Genomic DNA, 24,397 nt, shown 5'->3' on the forward strand with positions numbered 1-24,397 from the left:
AAAATAGACCTGAACTCAGAATTGATGCTAATCTCAGTCTTTACTTAACCTACAAATCTTTTTTTTTTTTTTTTTTTTCCTGTTGGCTGCCACCCTTTTCTTTAAAATTGCTAACAATTGGGGGGGAGGCAGGACATTTCCTCTTTTTGTTTTGCCTCTGAGGTATGGCAAGTATCATCGGTCTTCCTAGCACTGGAATATTACTCCCTCTTTGTATTCTGCTTAATGCTTATAACTGCTTAATGTTATAGGTAGTTCTTTTGAGGTATATATTCTTCCTGGAAACTGTATTTCATCACTGTCTGTATCCCCTCAATAAAGCACAGTGTAGAGAGTTGAAAGCAAGGATTTTTATCCGAAGTGAAAAGCAACCAGTTAGAACTGAAGCTGTTCTGTAGTCTCATTTCAATTTTTGGTCACCTTGTCTCTTCTCAGTGGCAGCAGCAGTGTCCTCAACTACATTAATTCTTGGAGTCAAGATATGCATTAGAGAAGGACAAGTATCTTCTTTAGCTATGGTTTGGAATTTGTATTGGAGTCTAAATAGAGGATTTCCTCCCTTTCATGTTGGAATCTCTGGTATGTTGGTTCCTGTTTGCTCAGGGATCTGAATCAATATGGTGAAGAAAATGAGTATTAAGTTAAATGTTTAGAACTTTCTATTACAAGAATACCTTTTTGAGTGCTATAAGCAAAAAGTGGATTCAAGCTAGACAAGATATTCAACAGAAGCCCTCTCCCTACCCCACCCTTATGCGAAATCTGTTTCTGTGAGAAAAATGAGCTGTTTTTTACCTGAGAATCTGGCCAGCATTTTATCAAATAATGAATTTTACTGAACAGATATTCTGTAGTGACATTACAAACTACATGGAAAAAGATAACACTTGAATAGAGATTTATTAATTTTTGCTTCTGTTGTCATTGCTCTATATCTTGAGTATTCTGCCCAGCAAGCTAGTTTATTTTTTCTTAACACTTGTATAAATGGCAAAAAGGTGATTGAGTGTTTGCTTGTTGTTTTTTGTTGGTTGGTTGTTTTAAACTCAGTGTTTCAGTGGTTTCATAACCTGGTCAATCCTTTCCAAAATGTTGTTATAGTAGATTTAATTTAAAAAAAAACAAAACACCACAACCAAAAAACCCACAAACAACAACAACCCTGTGACTTTGAGAATGATGTCAATATATAAACAAGACTAAGATTACGAATCTGTCTATGGCTGGAGGGGGTAGGGGGCAGAGAGGATAGCTGCTGACCTGTGGAAGGGAGGGAGAGGCAGAAGAAACACTGAGATGTTAACATCTAATTTAAGTTACTCTATTAAATACTCTGCTTTACTCTTAAAATATGAAAATAACTGTCTTCTCTACAGAATATTCTCCTTTAACAAGTTGTAAGGGAGTTGCTGCTTGCATCCTAATGGTGGGATAAAGGTAACGAGATGTAATAAATAGCTACCTCAGTCTTTTTCTTCAATGCTTTTTAAAATTTTTGATTAGAGCTACAGAAAACTCATAAAAAGCTTTCTAAATCAATTGAGAGTGGTCTGATGTATCAAAAGAACTTTGTGATGGCTGAGTAATAAACACAGATATTCTTAAGGAGTTTGAATTTCTGATGCAACTAATTCTTTTTGCTGTCACTTAGAAGCAGGAGACCATTTCTTTATTTGGAGACACAAAAATGCAAAACTTACAAGCAGATAACCATTTTTCAGGGGAACCAGTGACCTTCTGCAGTGTCAAGTATGGTGGAACAGAGTGCAAGCAGCACCTGTAAAATGGGGGCATATACTTCAGAAGGCTGTAAGTTTATATGATTAGAAACTAAAAGGTGACTGAACATGAGCTCCAAGTCCCTTTCTTATGAAAGGGGTAACTTGTAAGAAAGGCAGATGACTTCTTTGCCTTTTTAAGTACGCCGAAACAAAATACTGCTTCCTACTCTTGCACCTGTATTTTAAAATAAATATTTAAGCACTACTGAGAGAATTTGAAGAGAAGCAGAAGTTTTTCTTTCAGAGAAACTGAGAGACTTGGTGCCCTGTCTGCCTGGGTTAATTGGTTAAAAAAAAAAAAATGGTTCTAATGCTTGATGAAACTAACAAAGCTGAATTCCATCTGTGGTATGATTGTTTAAATCCAAGATAGCTGACTTTGTAATGCAAACCACAAAACTTCCTTCAGATATACTCCTGTACTGAGCCAAACTAAATAATGCAATCGTGAAACTGTATAGAATGGGAAGAAGTAGAACTGAAGTTTGTCATTTATATATAATACTTTTTAGAATTACACGTAGTTTTCAGAAGGGATCACTTTTTAGTTGAGTGAAAGAGGGCAAGGTTCCAAGGGGTGGGGGGGAAATCTTCTAAGTCATTGCTGTGGTGTGGAAGAACCAAGCTTAATGTCTTCAACTGCTTATATATTTTCACTTACGAAGGGACATTTTTACTTCTTGTGGTAACATCAGTTACATCAGTGAGTTTTAGCTCAGAACTGCGTGTTTGTGTGTTGTACCTTGCCATGAAGTTACTGCTACTTAAATGAAAGTATATGGGGCAAAGAAGGCTAGCAGTTAAGGAGATTAGCCTATTGGTTAGGACAATAAACTGGGGTGTGCAGGATCTGTCTTTTGGTCCTTACTTGTCCATAATTTCTTTCCAACATGATTTTAGTTTCTGAGGCTCCTCATACAATTTATGTAATAGTCCTCATAGATTAAGAAATACCACCTCAAAATATGGGTTGTATGACTTCAGAATGGGAACAGACTGTATGAAAACTAGATAACTGTTCCTGTGGTTGAAGGAAAATGCAGAAACAGGAACTGAACTCTTAGTTGTAATCAAGTCTAGGTAAAGTAACACTAACTACTATTCAGAATACCAAAAAAATAAAAGAAAAAAGCTTCATTTTAATGCTGTGTCTGGCGGTACTGTGCCCAATCTCATTAAATTTAATCCTATTCTTTGGATTTTCCTAATCACGTTTTAAAGACCATTTGTTAAATTTTACAATCCTCTAAGAATTGAAATCAGCAATTCTGAACCTACTTTCACATTAGTTTTGATTTAAAAAGCAGCATTAATGGGCTAAACTCCACACTGCTTAGAATGTGCAATTTTCTTCTACTTTAACTTTTCATTCCATTTACTCTGCTTAAAATATTGAATGGACTCAAAAAAACAAGGCGGAGACATGAATCTTCCTTCCTGATGCATGTTACTGAACAGCATCTTTTTCTTAAATAGGAGAAGTGGTGAGGCCTGATTTTACTTGAGAAACTAAATAACAAGTGATTTGGACTTTAGTAAAACAACGTGAACTACCATAATTCAGATGTGATTCTTGGTATAGTAAGCCACAAAGTGGAGAGTGATGGAAGTTTCTGTGATAAATTAATTTCTAGGCACACGGAAGTTGTGAAGATTGCGACATACGATTCTGCTAATCTTGTTAGGTGGGTTAACAAAGGTGCGTTTTACAGAGCCTCAAGATCCTTGTCTTCCTGCGGTGCTTCCAGAGGCTACAGTGCTTTAAGCTAAAAGTCTCATTTCATTGTATTAAAAATACACATGCATGCCCCGTCCTTCAAAGCAGTGTGCAGCAGTCTTACCCTCTGCCTAACTGTGAGGATATGCTGGAGAAGAAGGGAAAAAGCAGAACTTAATTTGCATGCACCTGTTATTTTCCAGATTTCTTAACACATAATTAGAGAGAACAATGTGATCTCTTCTAATGGGTAACCTTTCAGTATTAAGATGAAAAATAAAGCAGTAAATATGAATCAGACAAGCAGTATTGTTAAGCACCTCCCTCTTCCATTTAAATTTTGTCTATCTATGTAAGGAACACTGATCTACCATTTCTGGTATGCATCCAGAGATATGAATAAAACAGTCTTTATGGCTCGGAAAAATATCAAACCAAAAAGTGAATTTATTTAGAAATATTTTCACTGAAAGGTTTTTACCAGTTCATCTGCTCATACCTTCCGAAACTGGAAAAAGCTGCAGCAGATCAGGGGAGGGGGGAGCAAGTATAAGTGAAGGGTTTTCTAGGTGGCTTATTGCAAGGTCATTGGTGTGATGAGAATTTGAATTATAGGGTTTTCCTTTACCAATATATATATATATATTTTTTTTTTTTAACTCTGGCTACAGCATGGTAGCTAGTTATGTGGATTTCCGGTTATCCTGTTACAAGTGACTAGGCAAGTACCTCAGTATGCCCCTGCATCAATTGTAATTATTATAGTTTACCTAAATCTTGTGAGGCCCCTCCCTGAGACTTAGTATTATTGTGTTTTAGCACTGAGTAAAAGAGCAAAGAAAAAGGCTTTCTTTTTTTTAATAAAAAGGATTAAATTTTAGTAAAATGTCTCAAATAGAGTGAGTTTAACAAAAAAAAGCCTTGTAGCTAAAGCCCTAGAATTGGATTACTTCTGAAACAAACATGTAAATGGGGGAAAAAAAAAACCCTACTTGTGAAGAGTCAAGGGTGAGTGGAAATATATCTGCTTTTATGAAATGTACTTTCTTTTGAAAAGAAGATACAAATACTGGAGTTAATATGGCCATAAACAAGACTAGGGGAATCAAGAAATTAGTATGATGTAGAGTGTACCAAACCTATCAAAAACATTTTAATATAACCTGCACATATACTACTGTTCTCTTTCCCAACTGTATATAGTAATTACCTCTCCTATCCGGACCCACCAAGTGGTGCATTTGAAAGCAGTACTCAAATGTCAGCTTCCATTTATTACATGATATTTATTCTTTTTTGGCTGTTTTCCTAAAACATAGTCTGAGTCATTCAAACAAATTTGTTGAAAACATACTTGCAGTCTCAGTTGTGATCACGTTGAGGATGTAGAGAGTGAAGGAGGAAAGGGGCAGTTTGAGAAAGTAATGAATTGGGGTCAACTGTGAGGCTAAAATAACTATTTCCTCTCAGAAACATTATGGAGATACAGCTTTTGGAAAAACAATAGCTAATGTATAACTAAACCTGTTTGACCTCAATTTGTATTGTACAATTGTTCAATTACATCTGTCCAAAGTTAACCTAGGCCAACCTTGTATTAGAAAATCTAAGCCTGCACCTTGTGATTTCCTCTTGACTTGGTGCAACATAGAATTTACTTTATAGATAGCTTCCACAGCGACAGGTACAGCTTAGCTATTTACTAGTTTCTGGATGGAAGAGGCCTTCATAATACATAGCCACATTACTGCTAAAGAGTAGGTGAAAAATGGCTGTATTTGGTCATGCAGTGAGGAAGAGTCCTCATTGCATTCCTTGAATACCTCTGTAAGTCTGTATAAGGTGCACAACCTGGGAAGCTATCTATTTAATCATTATTCTGTTTTATTCATAACAAAGAATTTTACAGCCTGTACTGTTCAAACTTGGCAACATATACTTTCTAATGCAGATAGGCTTTTAAGATGTGACAAACACTGAGCAGTTTATAGTGATAAAATGTTACGGAAAACTTAGATCATAAAGTTCTATGAGCACTTGAAGGGTAGTTTCTCTTTAAGAAGACTTTACTTAAAAGTTGTGAAGGCAGTTTAAAGACTTATTTTGGATTTAATAATCCTGTTTTAATACTCTCTTAAATCTGAGTAAACTTGTAGAGACACTTAAATAACATACTGGAAATAATTCATAAAGTAACGGTTTCTGAATTGCTCAGTAGTGGTAATTACTCTTACCTTCCAATTTCTTTGACTTTTTATAAAGAGTTAGTAGGATAGCTCACTGGCCCGTTTAAGACTTCTCTGGTTTAGACAAGACAGTACAGCAGTCCTACTTCTACCTTCATTGCACTTCCCTCCCCTCCTGGGGGAGGGATAGAAATTGGTGACAGCTAAGCCCAGGGCCATTATTCAGCTACTCAAGTTCCTCACTTCCCTTGGGATCTTAAATTCCATCTCATGGCTGCTGTGGCCAAGACCACTATTCACTGTCACATCACCGATCAGTTCTTCCTTAATAATGAGTAGCAGGTCTAGCAGAGTGCCTCCTCTCTTGAGCTTGTCCATCACCTCAATCAGGTTTGTCCTCCAAGCATCATAGAAATCTCCTGGGTTGCTTGTGTGCTACTGTTTCATTTCTGTCAGATGTCAGGGTAACTGATTATTTTTCATGAGCTGAGGCCTGTGATTGTGGAGCATTTTTTCTTGGGTTTTTGAAGGCGTCATCTACTTACCCCTGATCAGGCAGTCTGTAACAGATGTTCACCATGATGTTCCCCTGGTTGAATCGTGACCCATGGATTTTCAGCTGTCCTGTAGCCTGTTCTACATTAAAGCTCCATCTGTTCAAGTTCTTTGCATGAAGAGTAAGCATTGTCCTCCTTGACTTTCTCACTTCTCCTTTCTATATACTTTTTAAGCCAGTATCCATCCACTGTGGGTCTCCAGTGTGTGAACTATCTCACCATACCACGTACTCCCAGTGAGATTGTTATGCACTCTGATTTCTAATCCCGTGCGCTTGCTTCCTGTTCTGAGTGCATTCATATACAGCTACTTAAGACGTGTCCCTGCTTATGCCACTTTTTCAGGGGGACTGTAAGATCATCACTGTCGTTTCGTCCTGTGCATTTACTCTGACTTTCTCCCACTTTTAGGCTTCAGTCTCCACTTCCCTGGCAAACCTGGTTTGAAGTCCTCCTTGTGAGGCAAGCCTGTTGGCAATGATGATTTGCATTATCAAATGGATCCTGTCTCTCTCAAGTACCCTGTTTCTCAGAGGATCTTAATGTCTTAAGAGCTGAAGTCCTGCCTGCAGCCATGTAATCTGATGTTGATCCACAGGATGTGTTTGCTCCTGTCAGTCTTTCCCCTGGATCAACACCTGGGCTCTGGTGTCATTCACCATTGTCCCTGGACTCCTGTAGTTAACTTTGATCTGCTGAAGATCTTTGGCAGTATCATGGTGGCCATGTAGATGGACAACAAACAATAATATTGCAATGGCCAGGTGAGCTGTAAGAGTTTCTCTGCCACATCTCACGGGCAAGCAGCAAAGCTTTTAAGACAGCCAGTCTGGCTGCTGTGCAGAAGCCTTTGTCCCCCTGGGAAACTGCAATTGCTGTCACCCATTGCTTCCTTTTAGTGACGTTGCTGTGACCCATGGATCAGGCTTAGATGCCAAATGTGACAGAACTTGTTCCTCCTCACCTCTTTCCTGGGCTTCGTGCCTCTTCAGCACCCGAATAGCTACTGATGGAAAAAGAGAGCCCCCTTCCTGTTGCTGGAGGTCACAACTTCCAGCCTCCCTTGTCCTGGGAGTCCTCATCCTAGCTCTGAGTGAGGAAAGCAATAGATTTGGTAGAAGGTGGTCGTGAGGCAGGGGAAGAGTTAATTCAGGGAAAAGAACTGGTCACAACTTTGTTCAGGAAAGCAAACTGTGGAAACTTTTAACCGGGTTAAGAGACTAGCTGTATCATGAATTTCTGCTTATGAAGATTGTTGAAGGAACTTGGCTTGGGTCATAAAGGGTGTCAGGTGATGAAGAAAGCTGACATTCTTTTTACATGAAGATACAAGTAAGACAAATAAGTAACAGAAGTAATTTATTAGAGGTAAAGGGAGTTTGACAGATTGGGGCATTGCAAGTTAATAGAGCCAATGGTGTTTCTCTTCAGTTTGGAGCTAGAAAGTCAGGGCTCAAGTAACAGTAGTTTTGAAAGGTAGTTTGGAATCAAGGAGGCAATCAGCCACCAAGAGACACAAAAAATTATGTAAAATTAATTTAGAGCAGTTTGTTTTTTTTTTAATTTGTGAATCACAAGAGGTATAAGCAAAGTATATTTCTGACTGGTATCTGTAAGCTCTTCAGGTTCAGAAGAGTTCCAAAACTACTACTGCCATTTGCTTATGCATAGTGTCTCATGAAGTAAAACAAGGGTTTATTGAAATGCCTGCATTCAGATGGTTACATTTTATGAAACAGTGCCAGCACATATTCATCAGTAGCTGCACTAGAAACTAAGATGTATCTTCCTGTTTAGGCTAAATTAAAATTGTATCAATGCTGCTGAAAAGCAGCAGCAGAACTTTGTAGAAAACTGCACAAAGTGGAAGTAGTACACATTTTTTCTGGGAAAACTTGAGAATACGGGCTGAAAAAGATTCTCTATGCTGTTAGGATGTAGAAGTAAACTCTTTTTTAAAAGAAAGGATCCAGTATCCAAAGGTGCGGAAGCAAATGATCACATTGAGTAAGTCTAAATTGTGGCTCCGTGAGGAAGTTCTGGGAGGACTTGTAAGAGAAGGATCGTTTTGGATGGGTGGAATGGAACTAAGTTTGGTGAACTAGCAGAGAAGAGGGTTGGTGTGTCCTTTGCTCAGGAAAAAAAAACACCACAGTGTGCTAATTGCCATCTTTAATACAAGCTGTATGGAAGTCTGTCTGGAAATTGCATTCTTCCTTAAACTGCTGTTTCACAGAGCTGGTTTTTCTGTGCTCATGTTTTTGCATAGGCAGGAGCAGGCAGTAGGGCAAGCAGATATGTGTAAGTACAAAAGTAAAAGCAGAAACAAGTAACACCCTCCACACCCGGGCGGGGGGGGAGAAGGTAGGTGTCTAAAAATCAAGGAGGTTTTGGGTGCTGACTGGAGTGGTAAACTAGCTTCCTGTTGTTTGATTTACAAAGTGCTAAGAAATGGGAGTTAGTGCTTGTTCTTTTGGAGTAAGTACAACTGTCTCCAAGAGATACTTCACTCCATTCATGTCTTTACCCAGTGACAATAACTTGCAAGGACCTAAGTATTGGCTAGCTGCTGAGCTGAAGTGGCTTGCAGTTTATAACATTAATGATCATAATAATACACATAGTGTGTTTTATATTTCCAGACTGTTGTGTTTGGGGAATTGCTATCTTAACTTCAGACTTCATCTCTCTTGCTTTTTTTTGTCCATAACCCTTTGAAGCCAGAAGAACTGGGAATTTGTGCAATGCTAATATGATGTGAATTTATGTTACATTGAATCTAAGAGTCGGTGGATAATGCTTTAAGGTAATTTTTAGTGTATGCCTGGACCCTGGATTTTTGCTTTCTGGTTTTTGTAGACTGTTTAAAAAGTGTGTGTGTGTATATATATTTGTGAGGGGACAGTGGTTTTATCACTTAATTTGTGTTCTTGCATAGGACTATATTTATTACAAAGAAAAGTAGAAAATTAAAATAGAAATAAATTCATTTATAGCTCAAATCATAGATTTATAGCAAGTATAATTATAATCAATTGAATTTAATAATATGAACATAATCCATACATTAAAATTATAAAATAATACAAAATTGAAAGGTAAATTTTAACAAAATGTGACCTGTCAAGCTGAACAGCTCCTATGTGTAAAGATAGCTTCTCCTGTCTACATTAGGATTTTAATATATTATTTAACGTGCTATTTAAGATATGGTACATATTTATTCTTCCTTATACTAGTGTAAATACAATCTAAACCAAAAAGTAAATGTCATTTTTGATGAGAGCAATATGTTGTGTTGTCATAGAGGGCATCACAGCTGATGAGCAAATTTTATGATTCTAAATGTTCTTTGTTGATGGTAGTTAGTTGTTTCCTGAAGATATTGGTATCTTTTATGTGGTGTGATGATAAAATAGTCTTGCAAAGTACTGTAAAATAGCTACATCTTTAATATAGACAGGTCTTGAATATGAAGAATGAGAACCTTCAAATGCTGCTTTGAATTATCCTCTTAGTTTAAAATAAGCTTATTTGGAAGGAGAAAAGAGGGAACACTTGGAAACTGTTTCTATATTGAACAAAACTTCTGTAATATTAACGATGATGTAATTTCTCACCGTATTTCATCACTTGTCATGCATCTCCTCTTCTGGTTTTTTTTGTTGTTTTTTTTTAATCATTTGGTTTGCTCTGTGTCTCTTCTCCCTTGTTACAGTATGTGATTTTACCAAATACCTAAACAGACTAGCTGGTAAATCTGGAAAATAATTGGATTTATCTAATCCTCAATTTTAAAACGTTTTTGTACAGATACGGAGGACTAGAGAGAACTGTTATGGTATCAGAAGCAAAATAAGCTTTCTTTTTTATATGTGTAGAAATATTAGCCTAATCAGATTATGTAATTTCAGGTAATCATAAATGAGAAACTTTCTCCTTTTTTCTTTTTGGGATTTTTCCTTCCCCTCCGTACATGATTCTAATTCTTGGTGTAAGAGAGAGACTACTTCACTTGTGTAGAGCTATGAGGCTAATCCTCCCACCTTTAAGATTCTGTGGTAGTTATTTTAAGTCTAATGAGGTTGTTGGGGCATGGCTTAATAGGCTGATTGTGTGCAGATGGCAGTTGCCTTGTCTTATTTTTATCTTCTAATTCTGTTGAATAGTACTATAGTGGAAGGAGTAAATATCTGTGTGATAAATGTAACAATTTTTGGAATTGCTCTCAGAATTTGAGAATACTTGTTGCCAGTGTTCTTGAATGTGCTTTCTTTTAAGAAACTTTTGATTTACTGTTTTAAATGTTTCTTTTGTCTCCAGGTTTTGAAAGTATTTTAGAAGGGCTTTATGGACCAAGGCTACGAAGAGACCTCAGTTTATTTGAAGGTAAATGAGCCAGCTTTTAGTGCAATGACCTTAATTTATTAGGTTTTATTTTAGTTAAAGGTAGTTTAAAGTACATCTTGAATTCTAAAAAGGAAATCTTCAATTGTTTTTCTTTCTAATGTTTATTTCATCATGTTCTTGTCAATACTGTGCATAGGCAAAACACTAGGTAAAATGGTACCTAGGTTTTGTTCCTGTGCAGGGAAATTTTGGATTAACTAAGCTTTCCTGAGAAACTCTCATGAGAGAGATTTACTTTTCTGGAATACTGCATCTCCTACTTTGTGTTTTGGACAGCTTTTAGAAAGGGAAGACAAGCTGCTCAGCTTCCTATCGATGTTAATTGGGAAAATGGTTTTCTTGTAGTGGTCAAGAAAGCTTAAGCTTTTTATAGTTTTTTTTTAATATCTTTTTATATATTAAGCTTTTTATTTTTATATATGTTTGTATATATATCTATATTAAGTGTGTGTAGATATTAAAAAAAAAAAATTCCATTACCCATATAAGACCTAGCCTTATTCCAAATGGGTTTGTTTTTGCTGGAATAGCTGTCAATAACACCCGAGTCTTTAGTTAGTTAAGTATGAAATGATTTATCTGTCTTTAGCAAAAGCAGAGGATGAAAATCCAGCACAAAACTGCTTTGAAGTGTTGAAAGAAGTGTTCTGTCAAGTTCACTTTCATGGCTTTAAAAAAAATGTTCCTTCTGTTATCAAACCTTCAAAATGTTCCATTTCATTTATTTACAATTGATTATCTGATAGTGTAATTTGTAAAGCGTGTAACTTATATACTGCTAGTACATGAGGCAGAGTGGCATATATTGTTTGTTTGCTTAGAATAGGTTTGGAATGATTGCTTTAACTTGGTTATGGTTTTGTCCTCTTATACTGTGCAAGCTCCTTGGACTGTGTCATGTGCATAACAATATTTTCAAGGGAAAGGGGGAGAACTTGAAATACTACTTTACTGATGTCTTAAGAATATTTTTTTGCCACTTAATAAAGCTAAGCATGCCACTAGTCACACTTAAAAAACATTTAAGAAATGTGTAAATTTGTGTTAAAACTTATTTTCATGAGTGGTACTCCCATCTGCTGTGATAAACAAGCACATTACTGCTTTGAAAAGGGAACAGGGCATTGTTATAATAGTGTATGTTTGTAATTCCAATGGGTTGCTATGTATTGGGCTTTACACTGATTAGTGATTTAAAGCTTTATTATTCTTTTGCATCAAAGGGTTTACATTTTGAAAGAAAATTCAGGACACTTTTTTTTGCTTTTGTGTAAGAAGGCAGAAAGTACTGAGCTAATGGCCAAAATATAAGTGTTACAGTTAAAGGAGCCTGACAGTGCACAATAAGGTGTTATATTGCTCCTTTAGAGTTCCTGCATGTATATATTTGAGCTGTCTTATGGGAAAAGTTTTAGCTTATTTGCCTCATGCTGTTGAAGATTTCTTGTAACCTATATAAGATCTGCTCTTTTCGTTGCTTGCAGAAGACCTTTGATATTTGATGCACCAATGACTTTGTCCTGCAAATTAAATTCATGTTTATCTAAAATGTAAAGTTTTAAAACTATTTTTTTTTCCCAATTCCCAAGAATGTCTGTCAGCAATGTGCCTGAATTTTTAAACAGTTACATGTTTAACACATTTGTAAAGTTGATTTTACTTCTGGAGCAACTGCAGAAGAGATGAAGGAGTGTTAGGTTGGAATGCCTACCTTACCCTTACTATTTTTGGTTCATTTTTATAGATATAGTATCTGTAACTTCAATAATCCCATTTGAAATTGCCACGTTTTATACAAACACAGTAGAGGCAGACCTTATAGGATGCAAGACTATTTCTCATTTGAGGTCTGAATTGCATTTTAAAGATTAACACAGAACTTGAGTAAAATTTGTTATACATCTTTCCACTGTCATAATTTAAGTGCCACTTTTCACTTTACAGATAATGAAACTAAGATACAAAGTAAATAATTCACCTTAGTTAACAAAATATACTGTTGGTAGAATCAGAACCCAAGTTTTTAGACTCTTAGTGACATGCCTAAATCACTACATCTTGTAAGGTGACCATTTTTCTCGTCATAACCACTGAACCAGTACTGCTAACATGCAGCATTATGCCTCATTAGCAAGAGTGTATGTTTCCTTGAACAAACATCAAGAAATTATATGGCTTTCCTACCCATAAATGTGTGAGAATCGGCTGAAATACATATCACTTAGATACAATAGCATTTTTTTTCCTCTTACATGGTTGGATTTATCTATTGTTTGTAACATAGAAAAAAATTAATAATGTGCATAAAGTGTAACATGACTATGTTAATTGATACATTCCCTCCTTAGTTCTGTCTTGAAATAGAATTTGATCTATAGATAAAAATATTGTATTCTCTCAAAGTTGCTTGAGAGAATAACAAATTGTAATGACAAATTTAAATGGTAAAAGGTACACTTCAGTTTACTAGGTTCTCTTACTTTTCAAAGAAAATAACTTGTAAACCTCAGAAACGATCTGGCTGAGAAGCCAAACTAATTAAACTGAAATAGCCACCCATAACAATAGTTACCAGAAGCTGGAAGATTTTCTTCGTTATCATGAAATTCTTACATGATGTATATGTCGGACTTACCTTGGGCTTGCTTAAATGGTTCTTATCACTTCCATTATTCAGCACCAGGTTTTTTTCCTGACTGTTTTGGTAGTGCAGCTTCTGGTTGCAAAGATGTCAAGTTCTGTATCTTGGCATCTGACCTTGGTCACGCTCTGAACCAGCTCCAGGCTTCTTGTGTCATTGAATCCTTAGGGCTTTCTAATCCTTTGCTTATACCCATTTTTAGCTAAGTAGATTCACATGTAAATTGTTATTCTTTACATTCTACTTATGGATATTTAGCTAAACTGTTAGAAAGCTTTTCCTCTAATCATCTGGCATGTGTGTATTTTTCTTTTTTGGGATTATGTGCTGGGGTTCTATTCTCTTCTGGACAGAGGAAAAACAGTGGGAGAAAAACAGCTCTCGTATTCTTTCTCTGCCAGGAAAAAAAACCTCTTTATACAGGATGAAAGATTTATTTGAGGATGTGTTTTATTTTTCCTTAGGTTGTTCTGGAATATTTGTTGATATATAAAGTAATGGAGTGAATAATTGTATTAGAAACATGAATCTCTAATATCATTGAAGTTTTTATGAAATTAAAAAGATGAACATGATAAACACCTCAGATATTCTAATGTACTTATTAGGAAGCAGTAGTGACATATAAAAAGGAAGGGGATGACTTGTTCAGAATTGTGACAAATAGCTGGAAAATTTATTGGGACATTATTACTTTCCAGTATTTTCTGCATTATTGTAAGGGTTGAATTTTTTTAAGCTATCTCATATTTAGATTTACTAGGCAATTATTTCACATTTTAAGAGATAAACATGGCATCTGTTCAGTACTACAGATGTCTGAATTAATTTAATTTGGCATGACTCCTTGGGAAAACTGGTTTGGGGAAACAAAGATATGAATGACTTAAGGAATGAAGAAAGGTGGTAGTTTTTGTCAAAGTTCACCATTTTATTCTTAAAAAATGGAAATAAGTTTAACAGCTTTATACTAAATTACTTTGGTTTTAAGTAATAATCTGTACCATGCTTAGTATTAAAATGCTCTTTGCGCAGTCTTGACAACGTTTTCTCAGGGGCTGGCTAGTGTTGTAGATTGTCAGCAAATCTTTCATCAGCTGACCCCAAGCAAGATAAAATGAGGAGGGGAGATGATCACGATCCTAAACTGAATGCAACTAAGAGAAAGTTTGTTCTGCTTAAAGTGCCATCTGTGTCTCTGATCTTTCTGAGACTATGGTTGTCTATCTCAGTATGTTCCCTGTGGTGGTGACCTGGGACTGTTGAATGCCTGGCACTTGGTATATCTGGTATACATCTGCTCTCTGATGGCAGTTTTGCTTAGCTCACTGGAACACTTAATATATTATGTTGTACATGGTTTATACTTCTTCAGTAAATCTTACTAGATTTATTCAAAGAATAAATCTAGTGTTCTGCAGAGCTGATGTTTCTCAAGGTTTGCTTTTTTGGTGACACACAAGGATTGCTCTCTAGTTAGACTTTTAACAGTGCAACTTCAGGATTCCAAGGCAGAAGAATTTCTCTGACAATATAAAACCTGTCTTGGAGTTATGTGCAGAATCTCAATGTTCATAAGTAGATTTATTGTGGTTGCAAGGAAAACTATGAAAACATGAACTTGTTCTGAAAGAATAGTGTGGGTTTTTTTCACCTGTGGACACCTTAAAGGAATAGCTCTAACAGGCTGGGACAGCTAGATTAATTCAGCAAAAATAACTCATTATCTTTTGTTACTGTCAAGAAAAATCCCATGTCTGTTTTTGATCATCAGCTGTCCAACTTGTCAAAACTGCTCGCTTGTGTCCCTGGAAGCATATAACACATTGTTAATACAGAATTCTGTTATAAATTAGCATACTAGAGCTGAGTAAACTAGGCTTAAATAATAATACAGAGTTACTTGGGTTATGTTCGCACTCAAGAACCTCATTTTTTCAGATTCATTTTATTTCTGGTGGTGCCTCTGACAATATATTTAAGAAAGAGTAAAAGCTCAGCAGTTTGAGGGAGTGGGGAAACAACCCCACAGACAGCAAGGTCAGAGGAAGAAGAGGGGAGAGGAGGTGCTCCAGGCACTAGAGCAGAGATTCTCCTGCAACCCCTGGAGAGGACCATGGTGAAGCAGGTAGAACCTGCAGCCCATGGAGGACCACACTGGAACAGATATCCACACTGCAGCCCATGGAGGACCTCCCACTGGAGCAGGTGGAGATGCCCTGAAGGAAGCTACAGCCCATGGAGAGCCCATGCTGGAGCAGGCTCCTGGCGGGAATTGCAGCCCGTAGAGCGGAGCTCACGCAGGAGCAGGTTTTCTGGCAGGAACTGTGGGCCTGTGGAGCGGTCTCTTCCTGAAGGACTGTGCCCTGTGGAAAAGACACATGCTAGAGCAGTTTGTGAAGAGCTGCAGCTGTGGGAAGGACCCACACTGGAGCAGTTCATGAAGGCCTGTAGCCCGTGGGAAGGACCCCACGCTGGAGCAGGAGAAAAATGTGAGGAGGAAGGAGCGGCAGAGAGGAACTGTTATGAACTGAGGACAGCCCCTGTTCCCCATCCTCCTTGCGCTGTTTGGGGTGGGGGAGGAGGTAGAAGAGTCAGGAATGAAGGAGTGAAGTTGAAGCCTGGGAAGAAGGGGTGGTAAGGTGGTTTTAGTTTTGCGTTTCTCATTATGCAAATCTATCTTTATCGGCAATAAATGAAATTAGTTTTCCCCAAGTTGAGTCTGGCTAGCCTGTGACAGTAATTGGTAAGTGATCTCCCTGTCTTTATCTTGACCCACAAGTTTTTCCATCTTATTTTCTCCCCCTGCCCTGTCAAGGAGGAGGAGTGAGAGAGCGACTGGGTGGGGATTGGCAGCCAGCCAAGGTCGACCTACCACAGTGAAAGCAGATAATCTCAAGAACCTCCCTAACAGAACTGTGATTGTAATTCAGTGGTATGGAGAAAAGGAGGAAATATATTTGGTTATTAATAAGGGGGGGAGGGGAGTTGTTTAGGTTGTAAGCACATGAGCTGGAAATGAACAGGATGGAGAGGACCTTGGTGTTGTAGTTAATCAGGTTTGTATTCACCTGCCAAAATGCTAGAGCTGTGATAGACTCATGCACAGCTAGGATACTGTAGGAAAAGTAGTGTCTTCGGTTTAAGGAAGTCTTGTGTAAATGTAAAAGAAAGGCATCATCATGTGATCTTGGTCACCCGTGTTCAGGAAAAAGGTGTTCAAGTTGAGAATGGTGCAGAAAAGATGGGGTTGAATCTCATGAGAGAAAACTGGGTGGATTAGATTAGCCTAAGCAAAATGAAGTGTAAAGAGGGGATAATGATATTCTCTGTAAATACATCAAGGTGCTAAGTACCTAAACAGTTATTGTTTGTGGGTATAAGAACAACGTTGCCACAAAAGCAAACTGGAATAACTTGCCATGAGTAAATTTAAACAAGAAATTAGGAGGTTAATTTTAACTATTAGCCCAGTTGGCTTGGGAAAAGCTTTAAAGCAATTGGTGGTTCGGGAAGAGAAGAGTATGTGGTGGAAAACTCAACTTCTGAAATGGAGCTTAATAACTTGTTTAAAGAAAATAGATGGCGTGTCTCCATTCAGTAGAAGACTGGACTTGAGATAGGTGATCTGTTTAAGTCCTATATTCCCTCAAGACCAAAGTACGTCTTCTGATAAAACATACAAAGTTACTTTAAAGTTTTCTAAATAAATCAAATGCTACAAGTGAGTATAGGGTTTTGGTTTACCTGTAGCGATGGTATCAAATCAATTAAAATATTGTAAGTACAACACATGTAGCTCAAATGGCGAGAAGTCCGTATTCTAATTCCTAGCTTAGTTTACTACAATTTTGCACACCTTTTGTTAAAAGGAATGATGACTGGAATTCAGAACGTTATTTACAGTATTCAGATGTCTCTAGTAACTGTGATAAGTAATCAATTGAAATGTATGAGTTTACCTTTCCTTTTAAGACAGGTGCCCTCTGCTATTTGAAAGTTGAGCCATGTGAGTCAGACAAGACTTTGGAAATATCTGAAGAATTTAATACTACTGACTACATTGTACCAGTAAATTCATATTAGATTATGATAGAATTTACTTAAGAGAATTGTAGGATGTGTATTTTGTTCTCAAAATCCACTTTTACTTGTTTAAAACATCTAGCTTTTTTTCTTCTTTTAAGACTGTGAGCCAGAAGAGCTAACTGACTGGTCTATGGATGAGAAATGTTCCTTTTGTAATTTACACAAAGAAACAGTCAGTGTAAGTATGAACATGATATCAAGCATGACTCCCCAACACCCATTTTTTTTGTATGAAAGTAAGAATCAGAGAATTGATACTGCATTTTGACTCGAGATAGTTTGGCTATGAGAGGGAGTGAGGTGGTTTGGCTTTATAGTAAAATATCTTTTTAGTGGTTCTTTTTCACTCAATAGCTCAATAATTTAATTGTATATTGTACTACCAGTAGACTAACTTCTGAAAGATGTTACAATCTTCATATGTTTTCTAGGATCGTGCATCAGTTACCGGTTCTTCACAGTCAACACCTACAGAGGAACTGTCATCTCAGGGCCAGTCCAACACTGATAAGATTGAATGCCAAGCAGAAAACTATCTAAATGCACTCTTTCGAAAGAAAGGTAATAAAAGCATGTCTTTTATATATTGAGAGATATGACACAAATCTAGAAGAATCGAATGATTTAAGGTTGATTTTGATTCTTAAGTAGTTTTTATCTATCTACTGAATGCTGTTTCTCTTCTCTATTCCTTCGGTTTTCCTCAATCTTTTTCTTTGCTTACTTGAATCACAAATGAAGCACTACTCTTCCTACTTGCCATTGCCATTAGTCCTATTGCATTGTGTGTTATTCTCTTTAATCCCTGTTCATTATATTTTATAGTTGTTGGGTTTTTTTTTTACCATGAGCTGCTACTTTGTTTTCATGCCAACTTCAGGTGCCATTCTCTGGAATTTTAGGCATTTAAACATTTTCTGTTCCTAAACTTTCACTTCTAGTTTTCAGCAAGAAGACCATTTCAGGTGAGAGAATGTGTCTTACAGATCGCAAAATGGGATTTGGGATCTTATTGCACAAAAGGTGCTACTTCAAATACATCCAAGTCAGAGGTTGAAACTTCTTGTCAAAATATAGTATTTAATAACTCATTAATTCTTTGACTACCCTTGTTCTTTGGCACTCGGCAAGTTATAGCAGTGCATGAGTGACTGACAAGTCAGCTTGGTTTGTGTAAGTTACTTACCTAGTCACTGTCAACAGCAGCAAAAATACTCATTTTCTTCCTTAAATTTCTGTGTAAGGAATGTGAATGCAGCCCTACTCAGTAACTACAACTTTCACAGGTTTTTCTTGTATTTATTAGGTGTACTTGGATGTCAAAATAGCTGAGTATGACTAGGGTGACGGCCCTCTCATGCTCTAACAAAGAATTGGAGAGAGTCAGACACGTTGTCTTCCTTCATATAGGTGGGAGAAAAAAACAAAGTTAATATTATCCCCTTGACATTGCTGTAGCAGGAAGAGATTACTCTGCCCTTGAATCTAGGGTGAATGGAATCTTCTTCTGTATGGGGTATCTGTCTGTTCAGCCTACGTTCTGCTTAAGGCTTTAAAGAACTTTAAATGGAGTGCAACAGCATTTTGAGTCCATCTTCATTCCTTGGCTTTCTTTAAAACCAGCTATTTTCCATTCGAAATAAAATGCCTAGTGAAGTTGCCACCTCATTACTTCTGAAATTCTTACTATATTTTCATCACAGGCCCAATTGCATGGCATCTCCCTAGGCAGGTATTTTAATTCCTTCAAATTTCTACTTCCTCAGATCTTTTCTTGGTCTTGACGTACAGTGGTTTTCAACATTCGCCTGCTTTATGCTTCTGCTGGAGATGCTGTCTTTTGATACTCCTTGAGAGGAACTTTTATCATGGGAGAAGTGAAACTTGGCATAACCTCACCTTACCGGAGTGAGTGACTTCTGTGAAGTTTTTCACAAAGAGCATTTGGCTTTTAGCATCTTCCTTAGGTTTTTTTGATCTGCCAGATCAGTAACGCTAGATTTAAAAGGTTTTGTCTATTGAAAAACAAAACCAAAGTCTCTTAAAAAAAATTTTTGTGATTCTCTGAAGGACTTGTGTATTCTTGGGTAAGAGGTACTTTGCTGAAGAGTTTTCTAAGAACATTGCTTCAGTTCAGGTTCCAGCAAGGTCTCTTAAATTGTTCAAGTTATGCGAAGTGAAAAGTGGAAAAAAAAAGGGAAAAAAATTCTGTATCTGCAAAGGGCATGTGAAACCAATTTATGAGGTATTTAAGTAATTGTCTTGGCTTTGTAGGAGGAAGATGAAGAGTTTTACTAGGAAAATCCCAAGTCTGCTTTCTGAATTTTTATAGGTTTTTGAGATCAGTTATCAACTTAAAAAAAAGTAATAAAAATTCAAGTAATTGTTTAGCTAAGGAACAGTTCTTATACCTGGTACTAAACCAGATGCCCTTTCATTGTCAGAAAAAAAGTAGAATTCTTGGTTGGCTGTCTTTAAAATGGAAGTAACACTTGTTTCATTTGTTTTGATTGCAGGTTCCTCAAGATTATATACTGTCTCTTACTATCGTAACTAGCACAGTTTCATTTAGGGCCTCTGTGAAAAACTTCCAAGACTAGTGAGCAAATTTGAGAGTTGTGTTTATTGTGTTTATCCTTTTATTTTAGAACAAGTTAGTATATGGCTGGGTTTCTTAATTTGCAGACTGGTTTTTGGTTTTTTGGTTTGGGGTTTGGTTTTTTTTGACATCAGAAAACTAGTTCAGAAGATCTCGAAATGTGCAGCCATATTACATCACTGACTACAGCACACAACCTTCAGGCATTCATAGATGAGGATTTGCCTGTAGAATCTCAGACAAAGATGATGACTCTTTCCTTTTAAGAGGATGATAGAATTACTATCAAGATAGGTAAACGTTTGAGAGGCTATAAGTAACAAAGTCTCCCTATTAGGAACCTATCTTCATGATGTGTTTGTGAAAGATCAGTTTGGTAGGTAGTTGTCTGTAGGAAAGTCCTGTTCTCGGCAGACACCTCAGTAAAGCCGAAATAATTTTTGTCATCAAACTTTGTTTCCATTAAACAATATATCTGAAACCCAGATGCTTTCTTCCTAAGTATGACATCTCTCTTTACCCATTTGGAGGTGTAAGCGGAGTAGACTGTGATACTTTTCCGCTTACATAACATTAAAATATATCCATTTTCTTTTGTCAAAGAAGTAGTTACGAGGAAAAACCATGATGCACTTTAAAAAAATACATATTAGTCTTTTCTTTTTCACTATGAATATTATAGAATGTGGCATATGTGATCATCATTACATGGCAGAACCGTAGTTGTTTAAGAGCTTGATCAGACATTTTCATTGTGGATTATTAACTTTCTGGGTTTCTAGTGATCCACGTTGCATGGGGGAAAAAAGCTTCCAAGAACATACAATATTAATGTGACCTCTTTAAACAAAACAAAAAAAAAGTCACTTAAATACATTCACAGTTGTGAATCTGGTTCTATCTTCAGGACATGATCCACCTGGAGAAGATAAAAACCTGAAGAGCTTTTGTAGAAATTAAGGAACTGAGGCACAAAATCAGAGGGAGAAAATGGTCAGGATGACCTGAATCTTTCCAGACTCTCTGGGCAGCTCTGTCTTCAGTGCTGTGTTTTCCACACCAAAATAATTTCCCTACCAAAATAATTTCCCTGTAAGCTTTTTGAAGTTCTTCCTTGTTTCTAGGTATCTAAAATATTTCCATTCATAACTATGGCTTTCTTACACCATACCATGTACCTCCATTTAACTCTGAGTCCTCCTGTTCTTTGTTTAGTTATATGTCAGAGATACGTAGATGTCACAAGCTGGTTATGCTTCTTAAACAGTATATTATTTGGCAAACCTATGAAAATGTAATCTTGCACACATAATCTCAGACTACAAAAAAAGCGTTACATTCTGAGGTGTAGTTTTGAGATGTACACACTGCTTGATCCAATACCTGCAGTTCCTTTTTATTAATAATTTTAAGAAATCTCATTTGTCCTTTCAAAATCTGAAAGGTTTTCTGTAAGAACTGAGAACTCTGTCACAGCTTGTGCAGTAAATTTTTGTGACACCCTTGCTATCCCTCTTCCTCAAGTTCATCAGGAAAGAATGTTTAGCAGGACTTCAGCTGCTTTCTCAAGGAAGTAAAACATACTTCTTGTGTTGCCTGCCTGCCAGTGTTACTGTCTTCACTGGCTTCTGAATTTCTTGGTAATTTTCAGCTACGTTTAAGAAAATCCTTAGAGATATGACTGTATGTAGAGTAATGAAAATTACCATCTGAGGAAGGAAAAATGTTGAATGTTTACAAAAACAAAAAACTAGAGTGAACTTGGCCCTTATTCCTTCTGTTTGTTGATCAGCCAAGTTAAGTAACTAAACTAATCATGATACATGGCTCAGAATAAATTGCCCTATTCCGTTTTTAACTTGCTGGTGATCTGACAGTGAGCTGGACAAGTCTATGGGTAGAGTTAAGAATATTGCTGGGACAGTTTGGCTGTTGAGGTAGGGTCATTCTACAAAACATGGCCTTTTTGTGAAAAGGGGAGATCTGGAGTGAATACGGGAAACATGCTGATAAGCAGCCAGGTGTTCTTAGTTCTGCTACTCACACAACAGGATTGTAAGATACAAGGGGGCTTGTGTGAATCCCCTGCTGATTTCTACTGCCTTTTGGTATTGTGTCAGAAGAGAAATTAAGTCACTATTTTGACTTTTTAATGAAAAAAATTCTGGTTTTCAAGAAACAATACTATTGTGGAGCACTATTCTGGGAGCTTTTAACTCCTTGTCTATTGTCCTGCCAAATATGTATGTAAGTCTGAACTATTAGTTATCAGTCGTTACTTTGTGCATTGCAGTCTAATGATCACAGATAGCGTCAATGTACAGAATAGTTAAGAGTATGGATTTGAATAGTTACAAGGTGGTGCAGTACATAAACTGAGGAAGTCTTAATCCTAAATGTGAGCTTTGAATTAAAATAAATCATTGCAATTAGTCATAATTACACATCATCGTTATTACTGCCTTCTCTTGCATTCTGACTATAATCTTGACAATCACAAGTAGAAAATATCGGGTTCTATCATACAAACGTGTCATTTAGCCTTCTTATATCCTAATAATATCAGGAGGTCTACAGTGATCTGAGAGAAACTAGAGGAACATCAGAGCTACCTTTTACTCCAAATCCTTAGAGACTGTTCTGCTGGGTTTGAACTAGTATCTATGTCCGTACATGATCCATGGAGTAAATAGAGCTGCCTTGTGTTTTAAATCAACTATGTGAAAAACAGAAGTTTAAACAGGTGTAGGCATGTAGATTTAAAACTTTGTAAGTAGCTATAATCATGACTCCTAATAAAAGATCTTAGAATAAAAACTTTTTAGGTCATACAAAGTATATCTGGTGCCATCTGCTGATAATAATTAAGAAATATTTGCTAGTGATACTAAGCTCAGAGACCTAATACTTTTCTTACCCCAAAATACATTAAATTGCATCTAAAAATTTATATGACTAATTACAAATTCCCCATGTGTAGTGAAACTTTACCACTGTGAACTTAAAATTACAGGTCTCTACATGTTTTCATTGCATACTTGTATAACAATGCAGACTTACAGCCGTTGAATGTAAGTAATTAGACTTCTATATAATACGCTTCAAGTGCATGTACCCTATTCTGGTCGCTCAGGAGTCTTATATTAATAAAACATTATATAAAAGTTGCATTTACCCTTAAAAAGTCTATTTTCTCTCAAAAATCCACAGTGTGAAAAAAGAAAATAGTATATGAAACTATATAACTTTTTCTTTTCCTTTGAATATCTAACATCTAATTTCTGTATCATATGGAGAGCTGTGGGAAATTATTTCCAACTTCAAAATACTCTAAATTACTTCTTCCTCATAATACAAGTTATGCATCCACAACTTCATCCTCCATTAGGAAGCAAAGCGGCATTAATAAGAATGGATCAAAAGCAGCTTTCCAGTACCTCTGAGGAGGTTACTAAGAAGACAGGGTCAAACTCTTTACAGTGATGCATAGTAGGACAATAGAAGATTACAGACAAATTGAAATGAGAAGTTCTTTTTTCTGTAAGGAAAAATGAGGACAGGCAAGCAGTGGAACAGGCTACCCAGAGAGGTTGTACAGTCTCCATCCATGGAAGTATTCAAGACCTAACTGGATAAAACCCAGAGCAACCTGATTTGATCTCATGGTCGACCCTGCTTTGAGCAGGCATTTTTACTAGAGACCTCCCGAGGTCCTTCCAATATGAGTGACAATTTAATGACTTACACAATAGAACAGTTGATACTGAAGATGTGATAGCGACACTATTTGCATTTATGGCAGTTAAGCTTAGACTAACTGGGGTCTAGCCCTGTAGATTGAATATGTGTTAGCGGCAAGAGCACTTCAGATGCACCCCTGGAACACGTCTTCCAGATTATATGCTCTGAGATACCATTGGTTTTTTCCCCCCTTCCTAGTACTACCTTTTTAGAATAAATTAACTTAAAATCTGTAAACTGCCAGTAGCTGTAGCAGTTGAATATATGAGAAATTTTGCTGCATTTATTCTTCCATAGGGAGTACTTGGAAATTATTAGGAAAAAAAATAAAATTAATACTAAGGAAAATATTATAAGAGGAGAAAAAAAAATCCTTTGTTATTCCAACTAGGTCAAAAGATGACTTTGCTTCTAATGGAAAAGCGGGCTTCTCCTGCAAGTGTCTGAAAGCAATTCATGCTTGGATATTACCAGCGTGAAGAGTCTAAAATGGAATAGAAAGGCAATAGAAACTTGGCAGTTCTGAAGGAGTTTTGTCTTGCAGTTTTATAATAATTGATGCTGGGGATGGTGATTAATAAGCAGAAATTTATTCCAGGCTGTTGTGTTTTCCAGCTAATGGTAGGCATCCTCTGTGCTCTGTGATCTTTTGCTTTTTAAAGGCACAGATCATACC

The 24,397-nt window shown here is 36.7% G+C and overlaps 1 protein-coding gene across 1 annotated transcript in view; it reads left to right on the forward strand.

Moving 5' to 3' along the window:
• Positions 1 to 10,545: 10,545 nt before the first annotated feature.
• The window catches only part of LCORL (ligand dependent nuclear receptor corepressor-like), a 30,280-nt gene continuing 16,428 nt past the window's right edge, over positions 10,546 to 24,397 (forward strand). The window contains exons 1-3 of the mRNA XM_009324069.1: positions 10,546 to 10,630; positions 17,480 to 17,559; positions 17,813 to 17,942. Of these exons, the coding sequence (XP_009322344.1) occupies positions 10,546 to 10,630; positions 17,480 to 17,559; positions 17,813 to 17,942 (295 nt within the window). The remainder of the gene's footprint in view (positions 10,631 to 17,479; positions 17,560 to 17,812; positions 17,943 to 24,397) is intronic.

This window comes from Pygoscelis adeliae, unplaced genomic scaffold (genome assembly GCF_000699105.1).
Source record: "Pygoscelis adeliae isolate BGI_AS28 unplaced genomic scaffold, ASM69910v1 Scaffold24, whole genome shotgun sequence".
NCBI classification, from domain to species: Eukaryota; Metazoa; Chordata; class Aves; order Sphenisciformes; family Spheniscidae; genus Pygoscelis; species Pygoscelis adeliae.